The following is a 22,488-nucleotide window of genomic DNA, read 5'->3' on the forward strand; positions in this document are numbered from 1 at the left end:
CTATCCCTTTCCCTTCCTCTCTGTATAAAAATCAATAAAATATATTTTAAAAAAGGAAAGGGAGAGTCATCAGTCTCGTGTTCAAGCCCTAGCTCTGCCATTCAGCAGCTAGGTGACCTCGGCAAGTCGCTTGCTCTATTGAGAGCTTCAGTTTCCTCTTTTGTAAATGGAGATTATACTCATTTTATTGTTTCTGAAGGTTAAATGAGATTTTAATTACAAATATTACAAACACCACAATAACAATTGCAAGGAAAATTACCAAATGACTAGATTTGTATAAGTCTTCCTTAATAATTATAAAATAATTATGTTGGTATTACCAAAGACAGATTCTATTAGATGAGTCAACAATTAATTGGGATTAATAAAGTTACCAGGAGGGTGTATTTTCCACAAAGCTAACATACTGCTTACAAAATCACTGCTCTGGTTGTTCTGGTTCTCTACGAATACTGCTCCAAATATTTCCTAAATTATGTAGTTTCTTAGATTAAATGGAATTACCCAAATATGCAATCAACTACTCATCAAGATTTTTATTTCAAGTTTCTAAGAGGATCCTGTTTCTAAGCACACAGTATACAATTCAAGTAATGCCACAGAGATTTCCTAGAGCCAATAAATAAAATTCTAAAATTTTACTGTACTACATTGGACACTATATCCTTGATTCTTTCCCAAAACTAACACCAACCTAACTCATTCTTTCATTAAATGTCTCAATACCTAACATGCACCAAGTCCTATGCTAGGTACGTTGGGCATATAACCTGCACTCAAGAGATAAAGACTCGTATTCAAAATAAAAGGGCAAAGCATTACCTAAATGTGCTTGTGCCTTTGAAATGACAAATAACCAGCCAAAGGTAGGTGACCCATGAAACTCACCTTTTGGATGGACACTGATGGATATGTCACATTTCTCACCCCTCAGCCATGTAAAACATAAAGCAAGAAATGAGATGCCATTGCCTTATGACTTACTTCCAAAAAGCTCTCTCAATGGCTCAGCTTATCTAAGTCTTCCTCCTTTATTTTCTTCTTCCACATCATGATTTTTACTAAGTTTTATGACAATTTTCTTAATGAGTGAAATTATCTGGAAAAAATATTTTTTCAATTTTTATTTTAATAAAAGTCAACACTGCTGTATAAAGTATTGCCTATGAAGACCATTTACACAAATATACACAACTTCAAAAAACTAAACTCCAGTTTATTTCCATAGTGTTAAAAAGTTCGAGAACACATAAAAATATCCAAAATCAGTTTATTCTTTAGGAATGTAAACTCTGGGAATACAATTAGAAACAGGTATACTTAGTATAAAAATATTAGTATCACTACATAATTAGAAGTAAAGGTAAGAGGTACACAATAAACTTCATTTAAGAGAAAATAACTGTGTGTGAAACAGGATCTTGAATTTACTAGTAGAAACTTCATAGACACAAGTAGATACTCTAGAACTCTACTATAAAAAAACCACAAAAACATCTTCCAAATGTTCACTGCTAATCTCTTTAGATATGCACAAGGTACAAAGTATAGAAGACAACACATTTATGTTCTCTGATGAAGAATATAACAATACTAAACATAAATCTGAATAACTCAAAGTATTGAGTAAAATTTTACTAAGCAACAAATCTAAAAGTATAAATTCATGCTAATTAAAGGATTAGAGAGGTTTTTTTTTCCATCCAAAGATTGGGTAAACACTATTATACATTAATTTCTATCTACAATGCTTAGTTTAAGTGTCCATCAAATTATTCCTACTTTTTAAGACTTTTAAGAAAATATTTTTCAGTTACATTATTTAACATACATATTTCCTTGAAGTGCATCCCTGTAATAAACTATACATTTATTGTGCCTATAGACTCAAATTTTAACAAACCTCTTTAAATATTTATTTAAAATTGTCTGAGGGTACATTTTTTCCATAATTTAAATTTAAAGATTTTAACACTTTTATTCTTCCAAAATGGGCAAAATCCTTAAAACTGAAATTCTTTTTACCTATTTTCATTTAAAAAGTATTTTTCCTTTAATTCAATTTTTTGTTTTTAAATGAGTAATGTTTGCTAAGAAGTTACATCACAATTGAAAAGGGCAATAAAGTATTGCTTTTTCAAAATGAACTTTGTCATTATTTAAGGACTGAGAATTTCTACTCTGCAAGTCTACAGAGGTCCTTAAAAAGTTCACTAGTGGTGTTCAAAGGACTCCAGGTGCTCACTTGCCCTGGGTCCTCAGGGAAAGTCTTCATTGTTTCTCTCCCCACTTAGATTCCAAAAGGCAAATGCTGGGAACTCAGTTTCAATAGAAGACCACAGGTATCTGGGTATTTGAAGAGTGAGAGGTTTAAAATGTGGAATGGAGCTACAATTTCTGCTCAGATCCTCTGAGCGATGGGGGTGTAAGGCTCCAATCTTGTGCAGAATTCTTCTCATGATTAAAAAATATATATTATTCTAGATATGTAGGAATGATGTGACCAAATGGTCATATCAGCATCTTCATGAGAAAATGACCTACAAAAGCCACCCAACTTTCAAATTTGGAAAGATGAGTGGGAAGAGGATAGTAGGGATAATTACAATCATTATCATAGTATTATCCAATATTTATAATAGCTATAAAAATTTTTAGTGTATAATCATTATTTAAAATAGTACCAAAGGTACTGTGAAAGAATTTTACTGTTAATATATACTCCAGAAAACTAACTGGTGGAAATTACTTGGAGCAAAAATTCAGGACCACCCCACTGAGTAAGACTTCAGAGTTTTCAAAAGAATGTACACGTGTAGATTTGTTGTGCATTGTATAAAAGTGTGGTACTCCTCTGACACTTAAAATTACAGACATCTACAGCTGATTCCATTTGTGGTTAGTAAGAAAAATATAAAATGTTACATTTTTATTGTAAAATAAATAAGAATCATTAAAATGTAGAATGAGAGGACTTTAAAAGTCCTGTCATTGACACTATTAAACAATTAATTTACCATTAAAACAATGATTATAATGAGCTAGTATCTAACATATTTGATCTAGGGTTGTGAGACCACTGAGACCTCTAAATGTTAGATAAGTGATTTGTTTGCACTTGATATCCTCCTCTCAAACTTTATCGTATATAAAAATCACTCGAGGCTCTCGCTAAAATGCAGATTATGATTCAGTAGATCTGGGATGACCTGAAATGCTGCATTTTTAACAAGATGCCAGGTGATGTCAATGCTACTATGCTTATAGTCCTCAGACCACATGAGTGGCAATGATCTAGAATAATACCAAAATGAATTTTCATTATAACAGTTGAACATTAAAATCTCATCTCTCATTTTGCCAACTAATGTCTCCACAAACTTCATCTGCAATATTTCCTAAACATTTTAACTTGCTTAAACTGCTGATCTTTTAAATTAGTTCTTAAGATTATTAATACTGTTAGTAGCTATGCCTAGGGGAAATTCTTTGTTAAAGAATTACAAAAAGACAGCAGGAAATTCACAGTGACATTTTAAATTGTACATAGGATTCCTATTAAATTAATACTACAGCAACTTCCACTGTCCGGTTGCCTTACTTTTTTTTTTTTTTTTTAACTACAAGTTATACCAATAGATTACAACAATCAAATTATGCTAAAAACCATATTCTATTCAGAGTTAATAAATGAAAATGAGTTCATGCCTTTTGAATAATTAGATTTAAAATGATAGCCAAAGCAGTTATGGTCAGAACTGCATTTATATCATAAATGTGTTAGCACTCAGTACACACATTTTTCACATATTTGAGCTCTGCATAAGCAGGTATAAGAAAAAGACTAGTATTTTCTCTGTGTGACCACAGCGAGGGACCATGAATAAGGAGACCACTGTGTACTAACAGTGAAAGAGAACAAGCGGATAGCTCTCTAGGCCTTCTTTCCCAGTCAGCTTACTCTCAGCCTTAGCCTTGCTTTCTCTCTTACTCTGAATTATTACTTATTCTTGATTCATAGGCACCCTCAACCATAGCTGAAATGACCATCACTAGCAAACACGAAACGTTTATTTCCATTTAGAAGTCACACAGCTCTCTACAGCCACACACAAGTTTGCTTAACTTCCATTCTATTGCATTTTTTATATTTGTTTTTTCATTGAGGGTAACTACATTGATTATTCTTTATATTATAACAAAAACATTAAAAATAGGCCTGTTCATAAAATAAAAAACACATGTAATTTTATTCATATTTTGTAACTTTAAGAATACAAACATAAATAACCCTAAATTAGTTAATAAATATCCTATCTTAATTTTTTCATATTTTACAGATAAAAATTTACCTAATTTCCTTCATTTGCAGACAAACAATATGGCTGACACTGGCATCTTGAGAGCTGTGTTGCAAGATTTATACAATTTCCAGGCTGCCTTCAATGATGTATGCTTTGAATTATAGGAATCCAAACTAACTAGGATTTTCGAAGTCAAGCGGCATGGTAAGTCAGCCTTATGGCCTATCTTAGAAACTGAAAGGGGTTTGTACCTGCTCAGCCCAGATCAACACTTCAAAACAATACATCTGCTAGCAACATGATTTTTGACATACAAACGTTCCCAAGATAACAATAGAAATTCCTCTGTCCATCCACTGGAATCATATAATAGTCTGTGTACTAAGCCACCAAGCACTTTCCAGTGCTTTATATAAATTCTTCTTCTAATCTTAAAGATGGTCTGGTTACAAACATTCTTATCAGGCACTTTTCACATCATTTTTGTTTTTTCACATGCTCGTTTTTCCAAACTGACTTGCTGACTTCCAAACAGCCAGATGTAGAATTCCCGGAGTTGTACCTCTGTTCCATCCTTTAAAAAAAGTTCCCATACATGGAGGTTTCCTTTTATTCTGAAGGCCAAACTTACATCTACCAAAATAGGAGTTATTAGGGGGAAAAAACAACTCACATCCTCACATGAGACGTAACCAATCTGATCAGACCACCTGCCAAAATGTATTGTCACAGTGACAATCTTAGGGCAACAGAAACAAACAGGAGAAAAAAATAAACACAGCCAAGAAATAACAAAACCATATTTCAACTTTACTGCAACCTAGACATTATTCCCTTCATAAAGCCTTCAGAACTTAAGACATCAGGGCTCTGTCAGGAGCAGGGATGAAAGACCCTGGCACTTTCATAAAGAAGCAAAGCCATAATTCCAGACTCGGTCACATGAGAAAACTCTTACAAATTAATCTGTGGACAATGTAATGCTAATACTAGGAGGTCTCTGCTGACCTGACTGGTGCTTCAATGGAAGTTCAGTCCTTTCAGAAACATAAATAAGCTTTTCTTCTTGGAGACTACAAGCGGAAAACCTGTTGGCATCTGTCCCTGTCCCACAGCCAACAACAGCTGATGGGTTATGTGGGGCTGTGACACCACTGACTTGCTCAAAGGATTTACTAAATACAGTCGCAGCAGTCTTAGCCAAACCATGGCTGTTAGGTTTAGGCAGGGACTGGCTGGTTGTTAACGTAAGTCTCTTCAAAGAGAGAAGCTCAAGATTCTCACTTTGGGCTCTCTGAGTTTGTTTTCGAGCAAAGTGATCTTTGCATGACTCCCCTGTGGTTTCTTTTTCTTTTCCTCCAGTTTTGTTTCCTCCTGACCGTCTCTGAGTCTTTCCTACACTTGTCTTGTTACTAGAATTGTGACTATTGTTTAATAAGCCTGACTGGCTGGTACTAGATGCAGCCCTGGAATAAAATCCCTCGTCAACTTCAGATATATCCATCAGTTCTTCTTGATCTGTTAATTCTGTATTTCCTAAACAAAGAAATAACAAAGATTAATTAACATCAAGTATTTTCAATAATTCTTTTTTCATGATTAATACCAAATCAATTACTTTAAATAATTAAACTTTAGCATAATTAGGTAAAGCAAAAGATTATAGACTAAAATCAAAGAATAAATCAAAACATTCTATAAAATGCCAAAAATAGTTCATTGTAATTAAATAACACTAATTTAGAGTATATTAAACAAAGAGCATGCCATAAACCACACCCCACTGTGTTTTTAGAAAGAATTTTCTTACTATCCATGCAAAGAATCAGAAACAATTAGGAAAAATACCACACAGTAAAGCTAGGGGCAAGCTCTCCTACAGTAACAAAGCAGTAGAAAAATCAAAGTTCTTACCAAAGAACTTAAAAAAAAAATTTATTAAAATATTTTCAAAAAAACGTTCAAGATTGTATATTATATTGTAGATTATTTTATAAAGATAAAACTATAGACTATAAGTATCACAAGCTCAAACTTGTTAAAATTATATATATATATATATATATATATATATATATATATATATATATATTAACCTTCATATCAATGATGGCAAAAATACAATGAACTAAATAACTTCGATCTCAAAACATAAGCAGAAAATTATTTTGGAAGCAATTTTCTGCCTCAGTTTTCATAACAATTTAACTCAGAGAATATATAGGTATAACCATTCCAAAGAGCATTAAGAGTCATTGAGAAATTATGGTGCATAATTCATGCATTTTGATTATTAGATGACATGCAAAATTGTTGTGACTGTACAACTGTTGCTTAAAACATGCAGCAGTGGCCCTTTTCCATGAGATACCTTGGAGTGCAGCTATAAAGTGCTGTGCTAAAACTGCACTCTGCCAGGTGAGTTTATTCCATCCTCCATCAGTTTTCTTACAGATTTTTGCCTCCTGATCTCTGGCAAGCCTTTGCTTTCAGTTCTAGGATCTGTGGCTGTTTCCTGCACACCCTGTATATGCTGAGCATCAATCTCTCCTAGTGTTCTGCCTTTTTCCCCATTCCCGGTTCTCTCTCCGGCCACATTTGTGACACTAATCTCAGGAATGACAAGGATGCCCAATTCAGTAGTATCATTATTGTTGTCAGGTTGCTCTAGAATTGAAGATGATAAGACAAAATGATGGCTGAAAACAAAACAAAATAAAAATGCAAAACAAGAAAAACAAAAGATCCAAAACAAAAACTGGACAACTGAATGTTACAAATCAAGTCAAATATTTGCACTGCAGAAATTTCCATAATTTACAATACTGATGGCACTGGAGACAATAAGTTCATATTGTTTTAAATGACAATGAAGAAACTCACAAAGCATCAATACATGTTCTGCATTTTTTCACACACATATTTGACATGGACTATGAAACAGAAATTTTTTATAAATCAAACGGGATTTCTATTGTTTTAAGATAATAGTGTGACCACTTGAACCTATTTATAAAGCCTTAGGCAAATATTCAAGGATATACAGCCAAAACTCTAGCTTTTGTCAACAAAAGAAACCAAGCCACTTAGGAATTCCTTTTTGTACACTTAAAATTCCATTTTTTATTAGATTACATTAAAGCTGACTTCATAAATCACAATATTGGAAAAATGCTCATTCACTTATGATATCATGGTTAATAACACTACAGGTATAGTTTTTGTCTCACATACCAATCATCTTTTATATTAGTAAATATTAATGCAGCTGTGATATAACATTCCACAAATTTAGGCCATCTTGTAACAGTTCATTACTAAGCTGGAAAAAAGTAAAAATGGATTTGGAAAAACAAATTGTGTGTTGGTCCTTTATTCTTGAAAATGGCCATTGCAATCAAAACAAAGAAATGAACCTCCTAACTAGTTTATACTTGTAGACATTTTATTCTTTTTGTCTTAAATCACAAAGGCATGATTTTATTTAAAGTAGTCAAGGAAATGCCTCTAAGAAATAGAAAAAAAGTAGCCTATGTCTACCATGGGCCAGTAATGAAAATTAAAGTTCAAAACAACATAAAACTATGTAAAACATTTTATACTCTTTTTTTTAAAAAATATATTTTATTGATTTTTTACAGAGAGGAAGGGAGAGAGATAGAGAGTTAGAAACATCGATGAGAAAGAAACATCGATCAGCTGCCTCCTGCACATCTCCTACTGGGGATGTGCCCGCAACCCAGGTACATGCCCTTGACCGGAATCGAACCTGAGACCTTTCAGTCCGCAGGCCGACGCTCTATCCACTGAGCCAAACCGGTTTCGGCCATTTTATACTCTTAAAAAAAAATGCAGACCACAAATCTGCTTGAGAGACATTACGTATTACTTTCAAATGCTTTTTATGATAAGATCATAATGTTTCCACTGATGGTGCTAAAGCATGTGAAACAGTAACAGGTAGTAAAAAAATGGAGGCCAGAGCCACATATTCCTAACCTTTGGATCCTGACCTTTATGGCACGTTGGTATCAGCTGGGCATCTTGAAGAACTACCGATGTCTGGCTCTCACATGAGACATTCTTATTTAATTAGTATAAGCTATGATCTGGGCACTGGGATTTTTAAAAGCTCCCAGGTAACTAATGTGCAGGAAAGTTTGGAAACCACCGTTCTATTCTGATCTTTCACATTTTGAAAACTTAAAAGTTATAGATGCCCTGGGTAGCCCATACCCAGCACGATATGCACTTCTGGAGTGCCTCAAACCTTCATGTTGCCCTGGGCTGGCTAGCCAGTGTGCTGGTATAATTTCCCATTACCTAGTGCCTCAGAAAAATTTGACTGAAGGTTCTCTAAGTGAAATTTTTATTTCCTGAACAGACCAAAGCATGTTAGTAAGGTAGCATCACACTGCAGCTTCTGGGTGTCCCTACAACACAGGTTTAATGAGAAGAGAAAGTTCCAACCAAGCCTATCCCCCATTACTAACAGCTGTGTTCAAGTCAGGGCAAGTAAAATCTTAGTGAGGTGAATGCCAGAGGCCCCTACAACTGAGAGTAAAATCACAACGACACTGTTGGGAGACAACCAAGACTTATCTATTTACAATGTAGAAGCAGTTTCACAGATATATTAAAGGGACCATCAATCCAAAATATCATAAACTATGGAAATTATCCAGACATAACAAAGCCAATACATATTAACACAACAAAATTTTTAAAAATAAGCATAGGTGGCCTAACAGAATAGAAAATACTACTATTTGCATCAAATGGCACTAAATCATTTTTTGAGAGTGTTCACACAATATTATTCAATTATATTCTCAAAACAATGTGTTCTAGTGAGCCTCTGAAGTAGGCAATTTACTTCAAACTCCGATTTGCAGACAAGAAAACTGAAGTTCAGAAAGAGCCACAAAACTATTCGGTGGGGAGCTAAACAGCAAAATCTTTTGACCTCAAATACTATAAATTCTAACTCTTTAATTCATTAAAATCAAATCAAGTTAAATGTTCTCTGACATCCTTCAATTAAGTTTAACTTATTTGCTAGATTCCTAGTCATTTCATAGAAAGCAACTGTGGTGAAAATTTAGAATTCTGCAAGCAAAACTATAAAATGACAAGAATAATATAAAGCAGCACTAGGCAACTGGATTGCTAATCGCATTTCCTGTGATAGTGGTGAAGGCCTGCAGCCCAAGAAGCATAATATTAAAAATTTTTAAACATGAAATTAGGTGGCAAGTAGAAAACATAAAACATGATTTTTCTCAAGCACAAATCTTTAATTAATATATGCATATTATCTGGTAAAAATGGAAAAATTTTAACTGCTTAGTAAATTCATAAAAAGAAAAACAGAAAACTATAAAGAGCCAGAAACAACAGAAATATAATTCTCAGGAACATTACAGAAAAAGATAATTATGCAATTCCAATAAACATTTGTTACATGATATTGCTCTCCATTATTTTTCCAAGATCTTCTACAAAGCTTTGTGACCCATTCTCCCTACACACACCTTCTTACTGCTCTCATTGTTCCCTAAGCCTGGAATGCTCCTCGTTTGACCATCCCATCAATATTCCCCATATTTCATATACCCTTCTCCCTACTTCTTAGCACTTTATCACTCTCTAACCTATAATTATTTATCTTGTCTACTAGATGTAAGTTCTATGAGGGCAAGGATTTTTGCCTGGTCAGTGCTGTATATACTCAGCACCTGGGAAAGTAGTTTGCATATAGTAGGTGCCCAATAAATATTTGTTTGATGGACTGAAAAAATTTCCTGTTATAAGGTAACAATATTAGAATAAAACATGCAGAACACATGAGAAAAGTAGGCTAGGAATGTGTTACTTAAATTTGGAAAAGGAAAAATAATATACAGCTGATATTAGTAAGAATTTTTTAGCTGACAGAGAAAGGCAAAGGCTCTTTGCTTTGGAAAAGTGAAGTCGCCATCTCTAAATGTAAGTTTAGTAAAATACACAGATAATAGGGGGGCAAGGGCATGTGCCGGGGGGTGGGAGGTGGTGATGGCCAGGGAGATGTCAATGGGGAGAAAGGAGACATATGTAATACTATATGTAAATCTTTAAACAAAAACAAAACAAACAAAAAACCTGGAGGGGAAATAAGATTTTTAAAAATCTGTAGTTCATTTATTATGTCATCCATAGGATAACATACATACCTAAAAAGAGGCAGTTAATCCTTTCTTTAAGAAAATTATAGATATGTTTTAAGGGAATATAAATGCATATGAAAACAGAATCTGTTTAAAAACCCAGAACTTAAAAATCTATGCAAAAGGTATCATGATTGTTCTATAACTATAAAAGCAATACTTACATTTGACTTCAAATAATTCGAAAAGTTCAAAAAAGGTCCAAAGAGAAACTTCTCAGAGAATATTTTATTTGTATACTCTCTATAAATAGGTAACCTTCTCTCCATATACAGAAATGAGGAGAGTTAAAGAATACTTTTAGTGGACATTTCCAAATTGGATCTCAAAGGCACTCAAATAATTTCTCCCTACAAAATTTCTTCTGGCTTTGAGGGGGGGAAAGGTGAAACAGATTGCAAACATTATTAAAACTGATCACGAAAAGCTGTGATTTCTCCCCTGTGTAATGTTATAATCCCAAATATCAACTTCATTATATAACTCATGAAACTCTTTATCCCAACTTTAGCTTTTATATTTTAAAGGCTGCCCTATTTACTAAAAGTAATCATTTAAATTAAGGAACAATATATTTCTTCATAGAATTCACACAGCTTTGTACTCACACTGCTTTATGAATCTAAAGTAATTTGGTTATAACCAAAGGCACTTACAAAATTTATCAGCAAAAACAATAAAATAAGCTGAAGCTTAAAAAAATTAATCCCCAACTTAACTGTCTACATCGTACAATTTTGACATTAATTATTAAAAGTATTTTAGAGTAAGCCCCAAAGAAATTCATATACATTTATTTATAATTTATAGGATATAAATATTTAAAATGCCATAAAATATCTAAACAACTTCATAACCCTTAGTCCAATCAGTTTAAGTTTATAATTTATCTTATTCAATGGAATAAAACGCTATTTATATTCATTAAGTTATTCATTGCAGTGTTATCTATAATAGCAAAAAATTAGAAACAAATCATTTAACAAATTAAGGGAATAGTTAAGTAAATGATGGAATATCAACTCTATGTGGTATTATGTAGCCATTAAAATAATTGGAGCTATTAGGAGGACTTGGGAAAATTTTTTGTTAACTAAGCAAAAGCAAATTTTTTAAAAATAATATTTTTAAATTTTAAAAGAGCACAATTATGAAAAATATATACACATATGAAAAAAATTAAAAGTATAACTCTTTAAATACTGGAATTATAAGTGAATACCCTTCTACCCAGTTTACTATCATGTTGTTATACTGTTTTTCAATACAATGAGAAAAGAAGGAATAAATTGCTCAGTCTATATTACAAATTTATCATTCATTCACTTATTCATGCATTCAACTACTATTATTGAGCACCTACTATGTGCCAAACATTGTTTTAGCCTCTGGGGACACAATGGTCAACCAGATAAAGACACTGCCTTCACAGAGTTTACACGGTAGAGTGGGAATTAAGTAAACAAGACTATTTTAGATAATGGAAGTAGCATAGCAATAAAGAAAATGAGAATAATGGGAGAGTAAGCAGAGTGCTAGGGGAGAAAGTCTACTTTAGATGGGTGACCTGGGAAACTCTCTTTAAGGGATATTTGAGTTGATATCTGAATGATGATATACAAAACAATATGAAGTGTGCAATCTGGCACTTTTTCATCATTTAAATTTCAGCTCAAATATCCCAAATGGCTAATAAAATGCCCCTAAGGCAGAAATGGCTTAGTATGTTGAAGGGTTAGAAGGAAGGGTGACAGTAGTCTACAAATGAGGTCAAAGCAGTGGTAGGTAAGACATATCACTAGGGCTACCTGTGACATAGTACAGAGCTTAGATATCTTTCAGATTACAAAGGGCAGACATCTACAGGTACACAGATAAACTATTTGGATACTTTATTGGCATTTTTTAAACAGCAGAAGTCACATTTGTGTAACGCAAAATAATGAGGATGAAGTGTGTCTTAGCTTAGAAAGAACAACACCATAACAATTCACAGCCTGGGCCAGTAATTTGCAAGGCATGTTAAAGGAAAGTGAATCTGCCATAGAAACACAGAATTAAGTCCTGGCAGTTAAAGGACTACACTATGAGCAAGTACACAAAGACTAAGAAATCTGGCTCTTGAAGCCAAAGGTAGACTTTCCAAATACGAAAGGAGCAGTACACAGAAAAATGCCATCTAAATGATTTGTTTGTAGACACATTGGTTAGGAGCTATACCAGTTTCCTTAATAAAGAAGAGTCAAGTCTTTTTTTTTTTTTTTTTTTTTTTTATTCATCTTAGAGAAAGGAAGGAAGTGGGATGGGGGAGAGAGAGAGAGAGACATTGATGTGATAGAAAAACATCTATCAATTGCCTCCCGCACATGCCCCGACCAGGGATAGAACCCACAACCTGGGTATATGCCCTGAACCAGAATCAAACCTGCAACCTTTTGGTGTATGGGACGACGTTCCAACCAACTGAGTCACACAGGCCAGTGCAAGAGTCAAGTCTTTAGTTTTTGTTGCATATATAGTAAATGATACAATTCTCCTTCCTGAGGTAGATTCAGTCACTCTCAATAATTTTTGTCATCTTTATTAAGTCTCAAGTTTTAAAAAAAAAATCCCTTCAAGAATTGCAACATGGATGCTGCTGGACCAGGTGAATTCTTCGTGATGATTAAAGATCCTCATAACCAGACAGATCAAAAACAGGTAAGCAACATCTATTGTAAAACTATCTATAAAAGCTTATTTCATCTTCTGTGTGCAGTGTGCAACAAATGCTCCTAAAAGGGGGGTTGGGAGGATGGTGTAGTGCTCAATAATAAGAAACAATAAATAACTTCATTAATCATGGCAAGAATTACATATGACCTCTTTAGTAAAAAATATAAATCAATAATTTACAAACGAGTGTGTTTGCCTAAAACCAATATCTATAAAATATTTCACTTATCTGTATAGACAATTATTTTACTTTTACCTAGACATAGCCTAAAAGTTTTTTTGTTTTCTTCTAAAGTTGGCTAAGCCAGAATTCTTTCCTCTTTAAACCTAATGTTCATATGAGGAAACTGTACCACCATGATATTTAGCTCTTTGGTCAATAGGTCCCTTTTCTTTTAGTCATCTAATAGTTCCTAATATTTTATTTTGTCCTTCATGAGTATAAAGTTCCATATCAAGAATGCCAGTTAAAATTCATGCAATGCTATCTTTGGCCATAAGGAAATGCTTATTTTTGGTCTAAATGTTTTATCATCTATATTGGGAAAGGAAAATTTGTTCCTCAAATAGCATTTTAGCATCTGACAATAATGGGGCTTCTCAAAATTATACTAAAATATTTAAACCTTTTTTAAAACTGCTAGTTTTCCTAAATTTTATTAATAAGTATAGACAACTTTTAAGTTAAAAACATAAGCTTCATACATTTCTAATTGCAGATGTAAAATTCCAATCGCCAATTCTTTAAAGTTTGCTACTTAGTGGTTTAAAATGATCATTTCTACATTTTTCAAAATGCTTTTATAACTATTAGCAACTTTGTTTCCACTAAATGATTTTCTCATAAAGTCATAAAATCATATTTACAAAATAAATGTAGTTTCTATAGTCCTGAAGTACAGTATTCCATTATCTCACATTTATGTTACCATTAAATCAGGATTTTTTAGAATGTTATTTTAATACTTGTTTTCTCGATTAATCCCCACTTATCATGAAAATAGGAGAGATTCACCTTGTATATCTCATTTATGCAAACAGGTAGGTATCAATAATAAAAAGAAATAATAAACCAGATCCTTTCCATTTTTTAAAAAAGAAAAAGTGAAACATTTACAATGGTATATTATTCAGCCATAAAAAAAAGAAAGAAATCCTATATGACAACATAGATATACCTTGAGGGAATTATGCCAAGTGAAATAAGGTGTCAGACACAGAAAGATAACTCCCATATGATCTTACTTAGATGTGAAATCTAAACAAAGAAAAAACCAAATTCATAGATACAGTGAACAGATTGGTGGTTGGGGAGCACCGGGGGGTATGGGTGAAAGTGGTCCACTGGTCAATAGGTTATATATATATCCATCCTATATAATAAAAGGGTAATATGCAAATTGACCCTAACAGCGGAATGACCAGTCGCTATGACGCACACTAACCACCAGGGGGCAGATGCTCAATGCAGGAGCTGCCCCCTGGTGGTCAGTGTGCTCCCACAGGGGGAGCTCCGCTCAGCCACAAGCAGGCTCCTGGGCTGCCAGAGGGATGTCTGACTGCCAGCTTAGGCCCAGTCCTCCAGGGAGCAGGACTAAGCAGGCAGGTGGACATCCTCCAAGGGGTCCCAGACTGTGAGAGGGTGCAGGCCAGGCTGAGTTCACGAATTTTCGTGCACTGGGTCTCTAGTCTATATATAAAGAAAGTCCTAGGGATGTAATGCACATGTACAACATGGCATCTATATTAATAAAACTGTATTTTATATTTGAAAGTTGCTACAAGAGTAGATCTGAAAATTCTCATCACAAGAAAAAAACATTTGTAACTATGTGCGGCAATGGATGTTCACTCGGTATGTTGTGGTGACCATTTTGCATATATACAAATATTGAATCGTGTTGTGAACCTGGAACTAATATAATTTTACATATCAATTATATCTCAATTAAAAAAATAAATAAAAGAAAAAAAGATTAAAAAGGGGTAAGAAACTCAAGGAAAGGGGATTAAAGGAGTCAACTGCTTTCTTCTTTCCCAGCAGTAACAAAGAAAGAGGCAAGGAGAAAAAGAAAAAGACTCTTCCTTAAAGTTTATACTTCTCCTCCCTTCTTCTTCCCCAATCCTAATCTCGTAGGTTTACAGTTGGATATTCCATGTCCCTACTGTGTGATACAGTTCAGAGTCTGGGAAGATATCCCTCTTCCTGGGAGGTTTGGTGTGGTAAGGGAGTAGTATGGATATAAGTGAAATAGGAAATGCATTAGAGTTCCATCAAATAAACTCTAAATGTGTTTTCACACAGTCATAAACTAAACCTACAGTCTGTAGTACTCTGCTTCAGAAACATTAAGGGATGAAAAGCATTGTTTCTGCAAAAAATAATGTATAAATAAATCAAATGTGATTGTAATTCATATATGTAATTTATATATGAATGTAATATAATAAATATAATTTATACATACATAAATTTAAGTATCCATTTATAACTTGAGAATTATTTATATATGTAAGAACTAGAGCAAAGATATTTTATCTTCCCCATAAGAAGCCAGTGTCAGGTAAAGAGCCCAGAATAATAAGGTGTTCAAGCAGGAATCAGGACTACAAAAATGGAAAACAGAAAAGTTTTTAATTCAGCAAAACAAGGTAACAATGAAAAATATTGCTGTAAAAAGGAAAGCCAAGGCTACACTAAAAAACAAGAGAATGCAACCTACCTGTAGAGATAAATAAGGACCTTAGACTAGGAATACTTTAGAGTCCACTGGAAAACGGGAACTCACACTACAGAAGTGGAAAACAAGACAGAGCTATATTCTGTATCTGCTCCATTCACCTGACTTCTTTTTATAGTTCATTCTCTTACTAAATCCTCATCTGTGACTTTTTTGTTACCATAAACAGGAGTGTTAGAGTTGTGAAGGTTGAATAAGTATAAGGGAATAGATGATAAGGAAGGTTATTTTAATGAAGCTGTAGCCCTAAGTGCCAACTACCCAAGTGGAGGCCAAAATGTAATCTGGAAAATATGTAAGTACCTAATAGATACAATATACCTCAAACACTCTTTTCTCTTGTTTTGGTAATTTATTCTTTTAAAATTATTTCTGGAAAAATGCCTTCTATTTTATTGCACGGTGCACATCTTTTTCTGTTAAATGCATGCATGGACACATTCATGCACCTTCTCTTTCTCTCATACACACACACACACACACAAATACAATTGAGCTTAACTATTTTACATTTTTAACTGAAGGACCCATATTTTTCTTCCTAATTCCCAATATGCCCACTTAAATAGCAAGAAAGGAAAGTAAACAAAGGAATTAAAATTCATTCTTACATTTCCTAAAGTGGTATTTTGGGAGCCATTATGTCCACAATGACCCATATGACCTGGTTCATTGCCTCTGTGCCTGTATTCACCTATTTATGCCCAAACAGAACACTGATCTCTAAGGTACTACCATATCTAATTAAATGACTTTATACCTATAATCTAGTTCCATTCAATAACATAATTTTCACTGAAGAAACTGAAGTATCTGCTTGTTTTAAATAGTAACGATTTGCCTTGCTAATGGCAAACATTACCATCATTTTAATGCTTTCCTAAAGGACTTCAAGAACTGTCACTCTACTTTTAAAGAGAAAAAGATTCATAGTGATCATTGATTAAGCTGGAAATTTTCATCATTATTCTTTATTTGACATACTATCTCCTAGTTTCCCTGAGAAAGAACAATGACAACTTTTCTTATCATCAACTTTCTATTTCACCATAAATAATCTCATTCTTCTCACATTTGCATTTCTCTAGAGAGACCCTAGAGACAAATATAACTAAATATACCAAAAGGAGCTAACATTTTCATCAATTTATAGGAAGAAGAAAATAGAGAACTGATTTTGCTTTACTCCTAATCAATGTTTTGCTTAGGGCAAAGAAGTGCTTTTTGCTTCCCACTCTATTATTACCTTCTGAGAAAGGTGACACTGATATTTACACAGATATTTGCCACTACAATAACTTCTAGGTAGAAGGGAAGTTATAAAAAGGATAAGAAATTAAATAAGAAATAATTAATTATAAGAGAAGAGAAATAGAAAGCATTGAGAAGGCCATGGTGAATAAAATGAACTTCCAATAGAATTTTCAAATAATAAAACGAAACGGTCAAGGAGGAATATTAAACAGACAATCTTTGAAGAAAATTAACTTCCAGAAAACAGAAATGTCTAGAGTTGCATCAATACTATGGCATCCTTTACAGGAAATCCAGAAGAAAATGTTAGTCGTTCTACTTCAATATGCAAGTGTAACTGCTAGAAAGTTGAGAAATCAGAAACATTAAGAAATATTTGCAAGTAATTGTGAATAGAAACTCAAAATGTATGAATAATTTTTAAATGTATTTTTCTACTTTTCTCTCTATGGAAATATAATTTTAAAACCAATAACAATATTTAAATAAATTTTCATTCATGAATGTAACAAAAGGGGCTCTATTTTCCTTATTGCCTGTCACTCATGGACAATAAATTAGAAATTAAAAGTGACCCAATAACTCTTTCTTCCATGCCACTATGATACTGTTTACTAAAGCCAGGAGTTACAGTACAGAGAAAAATGTGATAGACTCAACAATCCTCTAATGTGTAGAGTTTTTTATTTCTTACCATGTCTTTTCCACCGATGACCTCTTATTGACATGCTGGTTACTGCATTTCTTGATATTCTAGAGGAAGTTGGTGTGATTTCAACTTGAATACACCTTGTACCCTCCTTACTAGATTTCATGGCACCATGAGGCAACGAAGCTTTTATTGCATTAGCAACCTAAGAAGGAAACATATAGTTTAAGATTGGTATTAAAAAATAAAAATGTATTATTACACCTTAGATAAAACAAGATGTTAAATTTTAACACGTTTTTAAAAAGAATACTTTCGCCAAGGTATTTCCTATAAGAAAATATATAAATCCTCTGGAATAAAGAGTAAGAGCTCAGAAGAAAACTTATAGTTAAATATGATATGTAAGTGATGAAATTTCAAAAGATTAAATTATATTTCCAAATACCTAATGCTAACTAATAAGTGTAGTTCTAGCATGTTAAAGAGAATATTCTTATAAATTAAAAAAGACTATTTATCAGGTATCCAAGAAGTTAGCCAAATGAAATGGTCAAATTTTATTATATGTGTACCTTTTCAAATAAAAAATTTTCCTAGTATAACAGAAGCATGAATCACTGAGTATTAATGACATATGAATGGCTACTCTTCAATTTATAGTTCTAATTTGAGAATTTTTAAATTTAAAAAATTGCATAAATAAATGAGGCACTTACCAGCAATGGCTCTGGATATAATTCTAACTGGGCTCTGTAAATAATATCATCCAATGCTTTTTCAGCTAGATCCCATTCTCCATTATAACTATAAAATTAAATAAATAAAATATAATTATTTTAAATTAATTCTATATACTTGAACAAAATATAATGAGAAACTATCTTTACTGAGGAAAATAACTGGTCAGATTAGTACATTGCTTAGCATTATACTCTCCTTAAATACATATTTTTAAATCTTTGAATTCCTTTCAATTGTATCTGAAAACCAATTAATAGAAAAGAATATTTTATAGATGTACTTTTCTTCTCTAAAGATATTTCCATTGGGAGAAACTAAGATGGCGGCATAGGGAAACTCCGAGATTGCTGCCTCCTACAACAACTTCGAAACACAATAAAGGGACAGAACAGACATTGTCCAGAACTTACAGGAGGGCTGGCGGAGTGGAAATTCTACAACTAGAAGGAAAGAGAAAAGCACATTGAGGGTCAGGAGCTGTGGAAGTAAAGTGCAAAGGTACGGAGGCTCGAGCGCATGCGCGGAAAGGGGCTGGTACCTGAGGACGCGCTGTCTTTTTGAATCGGGAGGGAGTCACAAGCTCCCAACTGCTCTGAACTCCGGTTCCAGGAAGTCTCTGGGGACCCAGGACTCGTTCGGGGAGAGACTGGACTGTCTGGCAGAGGGCAGAACTCGGAACTCGGGGGCGGCTTTCCCTCAGAGGTGCTTGCAGCAATTATCGGGACACTGAGACTCGGGCGGCCCCTTAGGGCAGGGCTGAGAATCCGCCATAGTTCCTTGCTCCGCCCTTTGATTCCCTGAGACCCCGCCCCACCCAGGCTGCGGCAGAGGCTTTTGCATATGAATGCCCTGGCCCTTTGCAACCTGAAAATTAACTAACAAACTGCAGCTGGGCCACAGACCCAGAACTTCCAAGAGAAGGCCCAAGGCCCCACAGCAGCTTGCATTGCTTCACAGCTGGGCCTCGTCAGGGCACCTCCAAACTCCAAAAAAGGAAGGGGAATCTGCAGTTCTCTTCATAGCTCCTGCTGGGTAACCTCCAAGAGCCAGTGTACCCAGTGGTCAGAGGGGAACCATCCGGATTACAATGCCTCAGATCCATAAGGGACACACGAGGGGGCAGACTCAGTGAGCACCAAAGCCCCACTGAAGCAAGTCTTGCCCCAGAAGGGTGTCTTCAGCACAGAAGTTCTCCCACTGCAGACACAGCCGATTCTCACTGCCAATTGGCCTGGAGGTCAACTCCTCCCAGTGATCCTACAACAATCAAGGCATAACTACAACAAGACTGTGCACAAAACCCACAAGGGGGTGCACCAAGAGTGTCCACCTCAGGTAACGGGGGAGGCTGAGCCACTGGGCCCTACAGGACACCTAGCACACAAAACCACTCTACCAACACAGGGAAGCATAAAAAAATGCGGTGACAAAGAAACAGGTCACAAAGGACAGACATGGAGGAAAGCAAACAACTGGATATAGAGTTCAAGGCCATGTTTATAAGGTTTTTCAAGAATTTCATGGAAACCACCGATAAATTTAGTGAGACCCTCAAGAAATCTAGTGAGACCCTCGAGGATATGAAAAAGGACCAACTAGAAATTAAGCATACACTGACTGAAATAAAGAATAATATACAGAGATCCAACAGCAGACAAGAGGATCCCAAGAATCAAGTCAAAGATTTGAAATACAAAGAAACAAAAAATACCCAACCGAAAAAGAAAAAAGAAAAAAGATTCCAAAAATATGAAGATAGTGTAAGGAGCCTCTGGGGCAACTTCAAGCGTACCAACATCAGAATTATAGGGATACCAGAAGAAGAGAGAGGGCAAGATATTGAAAACCTATTTGAAGAAATAATGACAGAAAACTTCCCCTACCTGGTGAAAGAAATAGACTTACAAGTCCAGGAAGCGCAGAGAACCCCAAACAAAAGGAACCCAAAGAGGACCACACCAAGACACATCATAATTAAAATGCCAAGAGCAAAAGACAAAGAGAGAATCTTAAAAGCAGCAAGAGAAAGAAACTCTGTTACCTACAAGGGAGTACCCATACGACTGTCAGCTGATTTCTCAACAGAAACCATGCAGGCCAGAAGAGAGTGGCAAGAAATATTCAAAGTGATGAATAGCAAGAACCTACAACCAAGATTACTTTATCCAGCAAAGCTATCATTCAGAATAGAAGGTCAGATAAAGAGCTTCACAGATAAGAAAAAGCTAAAGGAGTTCATTACCACAAACCAGCAGTATATGAAATGCTGAAAGGTATTCTTTAAGAAGAGGAAGAAGAAAAAGGAACTCTTACCATTTGCCACAGCATGGATGGAACTGGAGAGCAGATAAATACCACATGATCTCACTCATTTGTGGAATATAATGAACAACATAAACTGATGAACAAGGACTGATCCAGAGACGGAGAGGCATTGATTGGACTGTTGGGCCTTGGAGGGAAGGTAGGGGAGGGTGGGGGTAAGGGGGAAAGATCAACCAAAGGACTTATATGCAAGCATATAGGCCTAACCAATGGACACAGACAACGGGGGTGGGGGGGGGGGTGGGGGGTGAGGGCATGAGTGGGGGGGGGTGGTAGGGGGTAACGTAGGGATAAGGACACATATGTAATATCTTTTTTTTTTCATATGTAATATCTTAAGCAATAAAAAATATATTTTAAAAAAAAGATATTTCCATTTGTGAAACAGATATAAAAATAAGCCAGGCAACCTCAAAGCATTTTACACTTTCAAAGCAAATCAGAACATAGTAAATTATATACCTTAGACTAATGTTCAGAACACTTTATGGTTAAATTATTCTGTTAACTCCCACGGTTTTTAAAAATATTTTTAATCCTCACCCGAGGATATTTTTTCCATTGATTTTCAGAGAGAGTGGAAGACAGAGGGGAAGACAGAGAGAAACATCAATGTGAGAGAAACACATCGATTGGTTGCCTCCTGCATGCACCCTGACCAGGGCCTGGACCGGGGAGGAGCCTGCAACCAAGGTACATGCCCTTGACCGTAATCAAACCTGGGACCCTTCGGTCCCCAGTCCAAAGCTCTTATCCACTGAGTCAAACCGTGGCTAGGGCTCCCATGGTTTTTAATGAGAATCTACAACTACTGTGGCTTGCAATATCCTATGTAGTTACTTCTTTGTATTTTGGTAGTCATGTAGAAGTGTACGTGATGTATGTTGCAAATATTAGCAATATATCAGGAAACAAGTGTGTGTGAGTATAATGGGACAATATTAAAGGTCTAACCCAGGGGTTAACTTTTTCTTAAAGGACTAGATAATGAATATTTTTGGCTTGTGGCCCATACAGTCTCTACTCAATTCTGTCACTATAGCACAAAAGCAGCCATAGATAACACACACACACACAAATTTTTTTGAAGCAGGCAGCAGTCCAGATTTGGCCCAAAGATCATAAATTCTGCCTCATTCATGAGGTTTATAATCTACTTCTACTAGGGAAAGTTAAAGTACCAACTGAATATAATAAAAAATATAGTAAGATATGTGTAATAAGAGAATTACCAAGTAAAAGATAAGGTTCAAAGAAAAATACTAATATATAAGGCATTAAGGCTGAGCATCAATATTAGAAACTAATGATATATTATTTGTGATCAAAGAGGCTTTAAAATGTTTTTTAAGAGTTAAAATTTCTAGAATGGAAAAAGATATTCATTGGGGGGAAAAAGCTATTTGAAAATTACAGCAAAAAGAGTAATGAAAAAAGGAACTGTGCATATATTTAGGTGTTGCTAATTTTCATTCTGTTCTTAAATTTAAAAAAATGAAGTGTTTTAGTTGGATGCAAATTCTTCAGAACATTAAAAGACATTTGAA

The 22,488-nt window shown here is 34.6% G+C and overlaps 1 protein-coding gene across 5 annotated transcripts in view; it reads right to left on the reverse strand.

The window, feature by feature from the left end:
• Positions 1-1,112: 1,112 nt before the first annotated feature.
• Positions 1,113-22,488, reverse strand: part of HYCC1 (hyccin PI4KA lipid kinase complex subunit 1) — a 65,669-nt gene continuing 44,293 nt past the window's right edge. For 3 of the 5 annotated variants that reach the window (XM_059712546.1, XM_059712545.1, XM_059712544.1), the window contains 3 exons: positions 18,592-18,679; positions 17,918-18,077; positions 1,113-5,843 (listed from right to left, as the gene is read on the reverse strand). In XM_059712546.1, the coding sequence (XP_059568529.1) occupies positions 5,269-5,843; positions 17,918-18,077; positions 18,592-18,679 (823 nt within the window). In that variant the 3' untranslated portion in view covers positions 1,113-5,268. Of the gene's footprint in view, positions 5,844-6,677; positions 6,975-17,917; positions 18,078-18,591; positions 18,680-22,488 lie in introns of those variants that run through there. The other 2 variants (XM_059712547.1, XM_059712548.1) reach the window with 2 other exon arrangements.

This window comes from Myotis daubentonii, chromosome 10 (assembly GCF_963259705.1).
Source record: "Myotis daubentonii chromosome 10, mMyoDau2.1, whole genome shotgun sequence".
Taxonomy (NCBI): domain Eukaryota; kingdom Metazoa; phylum Chordata; class Mammalia; order Chiroptera; family Vespertilionidae; genus Myotis; species Myotis daubentonii.